The sequence below is a fragment of the Physcomitrium patens genome, chromosome 19 (assembly GCF_059467195.1).
Source record: "Physcomitrium patens ecotype Gransden chromosome 19, ASM5946719v1, whole genome shotgun sequence".
Classification (NCBI taxonomy): domain Eukaryota; kingdom Viridiplantae; phylum Streptophyta; class Bryopsida; order Funariales; family Funariaceae; genus Physcomitrium; species Physcomitrium patens.
The window spans coordinates 5,953,869-5,961,457 of record NC_143428.1 but is presented as its reverse complement, the minus strand read 5'-3'; the positions used below and the strand labels follow the sequence as shown (position 1 = coordinate 5,961,457).

The window sequence follows — 7,589 nt, the reverse complement described above, 5'->3', positions numbered from 1 at the left end:
TTCGGGGCGTAGCAGGGAACAAGCTGGAGTGGAGCTTGGCTGAATCAAGTATTCTAAAGAAGTATTCTAAGCAAGCAGGGCAAAGAGTGGAACATGTGCTCTAAGCAAGCAGCTAATGTGTAAGGGGCCATCAAGAAGAGCAACAAGATCATGAGGCAAACACTAAGCAAGAATAGCAAGAGGTTTGAAGAGTTAAGACTAGAGCAAAAAAAATTGTGATGGTGTATAGAAGAGAGTCATGCTGATAATGTGTTCAAAATGTTTAGAAAAATACAAGAATAATATTAAGTCATATACACACACTAGAATAGTGGTAAGTCATACACACAAGAGGGTTTCTAAGGAGAGAGAGCTTCACACATAAAATCTATTGATCTGATTGTGTCTCGTATACATGAAGAGAAAAGGGGAGAGGATAAATAGTACTTCTCCACTAGTCTCTAAATATTGTAGCTGCAGTATTTATTGTAGTCTACAGTAAATATTATGTAGAGCACCGGCTACATTTAATGATTTCAACACTAATAGGACACAAAAGCCACAAAAGTCACAAAACATATGTAAATATAAAAAAATCATGGTGAGTTGAAAAAGTAACAATAACTAAAACAGCAACTATTTAGACAAGCCCCAAGAAAGAGATAAGGTGAAGAATGAAGATCCATTCCATTCCAAGATTCAACTTAATCCGAAAGGTAGAAGACAAAGACCTTTCCTCAATTGTGTAGCAACGGAGCCAATCGAACTGAATACCATCCAACGAACTGAACATATATCATCCAATTAAATATCACGAATACCATCCAACAAATTACAGAAAGTATCATCCAACAAATTCCACATGTATACACAGTGAGGGCATTCCGAGGTTGACGCGAAGGGAGGGTGGCCGGAATCCAAGGGGGGGAGGGAGTCCATAAGCCTGATCTGGTGCGGGGGATGCGCTATCGTTTAGCTGGAGGAATGGAATGGAATGGAATAGGAGCATAATGAAATTCGGCACTATCTCAAATCCCCTCCTGCAAATTCCCTGACCCAGTCCCCAAGGCTTATCGTCACCACCAACCTCAATTTAGGGTTTGCCCTCCGAATGGTTTTCACCGCATCGTCGGAGCATTGTCTCTCGATGCGCCATGGCTGGGGCAGTTCTCGCCAGATCTCAACTACGACGCGACACTGTTCAAGCCCACTGATTGATTTGATTGAATAAGCTTTGGTCGACTTGGGTTTTCATGATTGGGATTTTCGGGGGTTATTATTTATTTATTTATTGATTTAGCCCCTTCTTAAAGTTCTGAAGGATTGAGGGTTTAGGGTTTTAGATCGTTCAAGCATGGCAGCGATGGCCGGGTGTTGCAAATTGGAGGTAGTTGGTCGTGTACATTCGCTGCGATCAGAGAGTAGAGGGATCGGTTCACCTCTGTCTGACGTCGTGAAGCTCTGGTGCGGTAGTAAGACTAGCTTTAGCTCGGTGCGAGCAGTGGGAAACAATGCTGGGTTTTCGGGTTTACGTGGGTGTATCGAGACGGGGAAGTTGGAGAATTGGAGTAAGGTGGGAGGATTTGCCAGGAATGGACGCAAAGGGGCTGCTGCGACAGCAGCGATGCAGGGAGAAGGTAGTGTCGGAGTGAGGAATGATGTAGAAAGTGGAGAGTTACACAGTAATCCTATCCCGGTGCTGGTAATTGGAGGGGGTGGAAGAGAGCATGCCCTTTGCTATGCATTGCAGAGGTCGCCTACTTGTAGTGAGGTCTTCTGTGCTCCGGGTAATGCTGGGATTAATACTTCCGGAGACGCCATTTGTGTCGGGGAATTGGACATTACGTACAGTTCTGCGGTGATTGAATTCTGCCAGAAGTCGGGTGTGGGGCTTGTGGTTGTCGGCCCGGAGGCTCCTCTCGTGGCTGGTTTGGTGGACGATCTGGTCGAAGCGGGAATCCCTGCTTTTGGTCCGTCTGCGAGCGCAGCTGCTCTCGAGGGCTCTAAGGATTTCATGAAACGGTTGTGTGACAAGTATGAGATTCCAACCGCGAAGTATCAGTCGTTCACGGACGCAGAGAAGGCGAAGACATATATTAAAGAACAAGGTGCGCCAATTGTGGTAAAAGCGGACGGCTTGGCAGCCGGGAAAGGTGTAGTAGTAGCGATGACGTTGGAGGAAGCATATGCAGCGGTGGATTCCATGCTGGTGAGCAGCGAATTCGGTTCAGCGGGGGGGCTAGTGCTCGTGGAGGAGTTTCTTGACGGTGAGGAAGTGTCGTTTTTCGCAATCGTGGACGGAGAGAATGCGGTACCAATGGCATCGGCTCAAGATCACAAGCGAGTTGGAGATGGAGATACAGGGCCGAATACGGGAGGTATGGGGGCCTACTCCCCCGCCCCAGCCCTCAGCCCTGAGCTAGAGCGAAAAGTCATGGAAACCATCATCTATCCTACTGTGAAGGGCATGCGAGCCGAAGGTTGCAAGTACGTGGGGGTTCTCTACGCAGGTGTGATAATTGAGAAGAAGAACGGCTCTCCGAAGCTTTTGGAGTACAATGTTCGGTTCGGTGACCCTGAGTGCCAGGTGCTCATGATTCGATTGCAGTCAGATTTGGTGCAGGTGTTGTTGTCTGCATGCAAAGGAAACTTGAATGGAGTCCAACTGGAATGGGCCGAGGATCCCGCCCTTGTGGTTGTGATGGCCAGCAACGGTTACCCAGGAAAGTACGTCACCGGAACAAGAATCAAGAATTTGGATGTAGCGGAAGTCGTTGCTCCTGGGGTGAAAGTTTTTCACGCTGGCACAACTATGAACTCCGAAAATGAAATTGTTGCAGCGGGAGGGCGTGTTCTTGGCGTTACTGCAGTTGGAAAAGATATTGCGGAGGCGCAAAGCAAGGCCTACAGTGCCGTGGATCAGATAGACTGGCCAGAAGGTTTTTGCCGTAGGGATATCGGATGGAGAGCTGTCTCTCGATTGCAGAGTGTGAATCTTTCGTAGTGTACTTCGCAGGGGATGAAAGTATTCTTTTGTCTGGTATGAATCACGCTTGGCCATGGTCATTTTGGTCTGTTTATTTGATCGACATGAGACTGGCATTAAAGCAGTCACTGTATACACCTTTCCGTCTAGTGCGCGAGAGTAGAAGCTGCAGGTTCAGAGTCAAAGCGAGGACTTGTTCCCTAGTGCTCCCGTGTTTGGTACTCTCATTTTAGGGGATCTTATCACAACACGCTACGTCATGTTGGCGCCCCCTGGGTGGCAGGGTCATGCAGCCTGACATTACACATTTTAATGCAGCGGAATGTCTATTATGGTTCAGGTCATGTGTGCACTTTGTTAGAAGTAACACTCAGCTTCTGGAAGATTGTGATGTCATTGTTGCCTAGACATCATCATGCAATGGTGTAATATAATCTTTAGTTAACTTGCAAGCTTCAGTGACCCCACATTTGTGATGTAATGTAATCTTTAGTTAATTTGCCAATTGCTTCAATGATCCCACATTTGTTGTAGAGACATCAAGTAGTTAAACTCATTTTCATAAATTGGATTTTTTCTTTTGTTAAATAACTAATTACACTGTTCTATCAGAGCATTAAAACTTTTATGGTATGAAGGCAAGCATAGTGAACTTTGCTCTTATATGCTCAAAGTGCTACAATAAGTCTAGATAGAGTATTATTTTTTTGATTGAATTCTAGTTCTACACCATGGTAGAAGACAACCTTTCAATGACTATTGGCGATACAAATAAGCTAGCTGGAGAACCTAACTATCATGTTTAAAATCTTAAGATGAAGGTACATCTTAAGAAATATGATCTATGCGAGGTGACAAAGGCAAAGATAGGACTAGCAATGTATCTAATGAGGGTAAACGGAGTTGATGTCATGGACATACATATTTATCTTGATAATTATCTAGATAATAAGAATAGGTAGAAGTAAGTCAAAGTAGATAAATAAGATAATATCTTGTGGGAAGCTTCCTAGATGTTGCTTTGCCTTAATACATATCTATAGGTGATTGGTAGGTTGAAAACTTGGCCAACAAAGAGGCCATGTGTCAACATGTTGACCACTTATAGTACAAATTGGACATATGGCGCATACCTAAGAAACTTGCCTTGCAAATTAGACATGTGTCTTGCAAGTTGGATGTGTATTAGAGGTCCATAGCATATCGCCACATAGTTCTTAGTTAAGTAGTATATATAGAGGCAAAAGTGAGGCCTTCTTCACTCTTGTCAACTCCTTTCTTGCTTATAATTTAGTTTCAAGAGTCTTATGTTTTCTAGTCTTTGGCAATAGCTATTCCAAATCTTCCTTGAATATACATACTTTCTTCTATTTTGTTCCTTTTCTTTTGTCACAGATTCCACGAGTTTATGCATCTTCTTCTAGTTTGTGTCCTTGATAGTTGATAACAATCACCATATATTGTGGACAATAAAAAAAATATGGCTTTAAGCGCCATTGTGTTATCTCTGAGCAAGGATTTAATTGATATAATGGTAGAGTATGAGAATCCAACAGATGCTTTGAGGGATGTTGGAATAAAACTTTTAGTCTAAAGATTCTATATAAGTTTTGATATTGACAAATCAATTACATGTATTTTTCATGAATAAAGGTGGCTTAGTAGAGAATCATACTATGAAGGTACATGAAATAAAGGAGAAGTTGGTAGCCATGGAAAAAAGTATACTTGACAAGTCTTTACTATAGATTGTGTTGAATGGAATGCCACATTTATACAAAGGAGTGCTGTAGGAAATTATATCTATGGAAGTTTTGCCAACATTTGAGCAAGTTGTTACAAAAATCATCACAAAGGACGTTGTCAAGAGTTGAGGATTAAGAAGATTGATGAAGACGAGATAACTTTGATAATATAATAGAAGAAGATACTAATATTGTATGAAAACAAAGTACCTATGCAAGGAAGATTTGACAATCCAAGACGAGGAGTAATCCAATATTTCTTTAATAATTATGTATGGAAGGGACTTGGTTATTTTACATATGGTTAAGAAGGCCATATTGCACAAGAATATCCAAAGTGGCAATTAGAAGGACAATCCTACAACAACAACAACAATATGCTCAATCACATGATATGTGATACTTATAGTAAGTATGGAGATGCTAATGATAAATTTGATGTAGCTATAGTATACATCACTAACCATTTGAATTGCAACTACTGTTAGGGACATAATCCTTAAAACCTTCTAGAGACAAGTTTCTAGAACCTTCTAGAAGCAAGTCTCTAGAAGCTTCTAGAAGCTTTTTAGTTAGTAGAAGATATTAGAGACATAGTCCTTAGAACCTTCTAGAGATAAATTTCTAGAACCTTCTAGAAGCAAGTCTCTGGAACCTTCTAGAAGCTTCTTAGTTGGTAGAAGTTGCTTGAGAAGCTTCTTAAATAGAAGTATATATTGGAATCCAAGCTGAAGAGTTCTTTAGTCTCGACAACACATCTCTTGAAGCTCTAGCTCACCTCTCTGGTATTGTTCTCATTTGATTAATCTAGTTCTTGTTAGTTCTTCTTGAACTTCTTGTTAGATCTCGAGTCTGTATTTCTATGTCCGTGACAGTTTGTCGAGACTGCACTCACCTCAAATATCAGAGCTAGTTTCTTCTTTGTTAGAGTGTGGATTATCCCTCTGCTTGGAAGTGTACTAGCATTTTAGAGGTTGCGGATTACCCTCCTCTAAACTGATACTTCTTTTGTTATAATATTGGAGGCTTATTCTTCTTGGAAAGAGTGGATTACCCCTTTCCTTGAAGCTCTTAAGGCATTTTAGAAGTTGCGGAGTACCCTCCTCTAAACCAATATTGTCTTCTTGTAGAGTCATTTTTGTCCTTTTCTTAGAATGGCTGGGGGCCAAGACATTAGTATGACGGAAAGTTCGGAGTCCAAGTTAGATGCTATCATGAATGTCCTCTCTACGTTATCGCAAAGAAGTGTAGAGATTGAAGGAGTCGTGGCAAGGCTTCATAATGATGGAGCATCTGGGATGGCACAATCTAGGTTGCATCAGCCTCAAACTTCTGCACTTGGAGAAGCAACTCTGCCTCAGGTTCGACAAGCACTGCTGATTCTATAACATAAGGAGCCCCGAGTTAGCCTTTCAGACAAGTTCGATGGTACGCGTTCTAAGTTTCGAGGATTCGTCAACCAAATCAGGTTGATAACAGTTTTACAGCTCGACTGCTATCCAACGAAGGAGTCCTGTGTTGGGCTTGTTGGAACCTTACTTACAAGACAAGCTCTATCATAGTTTGCTCCTTTGTTTGAGAAACGATCGTCCATACTAAACAACTTTGAAACCTTTTTGGAGGTGTTTGCGAAAGCATTTGGTAAACACGACAAGGTTCGATGGAGTACAACAAAGATTCGGTCACTATGACAAGGGATGCGCTCTACATCAGTCTATGCATCGGACTTCAGGCAATTAGCATGCGACATCAATTGGGATGAAGAAGCATTGATGAGTCAATTCTATTGGGATTTAAGGGACGATGTGAAGGATTTGCTGTTAACTCTTCCTGATCTACAAATGCTCAACGAAGCTATTAGCCAAGCTGTGAAGTGCGATAACTGTCTATTCCAACACCACCAAGACCAACGTTCAAGACAACATACGATTTACCACGCCCTAATTATGTCAACAAGCAGTGTGAATTCACATTCACAGGTAGAAGACATGCAAATTGATGCGGTATGTGTCAAATCCCTTACTCTAGAAGAAAAAAAGCAGCGTATGGAGGAAGATCTATGCTTGTATTGCGGTGAAGAAGGCCACAAAGTTGGAAACTGCCCCAAGAAGCAAAATCGACGTATTGTCAGGACTAGAGGCACATTTATTCAAGAAAACGAGGATGCCCAGCCACAATAGGAACCGTGCGGCTAGACAGTGAAATATCACAACAACAACCAAGTTCCTTTCTTTCTGCTCAACCTGCCCTTTGCTTTACAATCCCTTTGTTTATTGGCCCTTAGAAACTGAGAACGTTAGCATTATTAGATTCAAGAGCATCTGTTTGTTTCTTAGACGAAGAATTTGTGAAGCATCATAAGATCCTTTTAGTACAAAAATCCAAACTTGTTCACGTTGAGGTCATAGATAGGCGACCTTTATTGTCTGGTAGTGTCACCCATGAATCAGAACCTATAGAAGTGACGTTTAAGGGCCATAGTAGTCATATTATTTTCAATATTATTAGAACCCCATTAAATCCTATTATTCTTGGTCTTTCCTAGTTGAAAAAGCATAACCCATCTATAGATTGGAAGTTGCAGAAGATGACTTTTTTCACAAAACCACCCAAGAGCAAGCCTAGTAGAAAATCCCGAATAGAGAAATCCTTATTTATTGGAGCAAGAGCGTTTATAAGATCATCCAAGGAAGGCACACCGTTTGTCATTTATGCGGCTCTAACTACCGGGGAGAAGATCTCGATAACAAGTATACCGGAGCAATATAAGAATTTTAAAGACGTGTTTCAAAAGAAAAATGCCGACATGCTACCAGAACACAGACCATATGATTGTGCCATAGACTTACAAGAAGGAGCACAACCACCTTTTGGCCCAC

The 7,589-nt window shown here is 41.8% G+C and overlaps 1 protein-coding gene across 1 annotated transcript; it reads left to right on the top strand.

The window, feature by feature from the left end:
- The first annotated feature begins 914 nt into the window (after positions 1 to 914).
- LOC112272810 (phosphoribosylamine--glycine ligase) lies at positions 915 to 3,304 on the top strand. The gene has a single exon (XM_024500937.3). The coding sequence runs from the start codon at positions 1,334 to 1,336 to the stop codon at positions 2,981 to 2,983; it is 1,650 nt and encodes a 549-aa protein (XP_024356705.1). The 5' UTR covers positions 915 to 1,333; the 3' UTR covers positions 2,984 to 3,304.
- Positions 3,305 to 7,589: the final 4,285 nt, after the last annotated feature.

Coding starts and splice junctions, on each gene's coding strand:
- LOC112272810 (XM_024500937.3), top strand. CDS start 1,334: ATGGCAGCGATGGCCGGGTGTTGCAAATTGGAGGTAGTTGGTCGTGTA.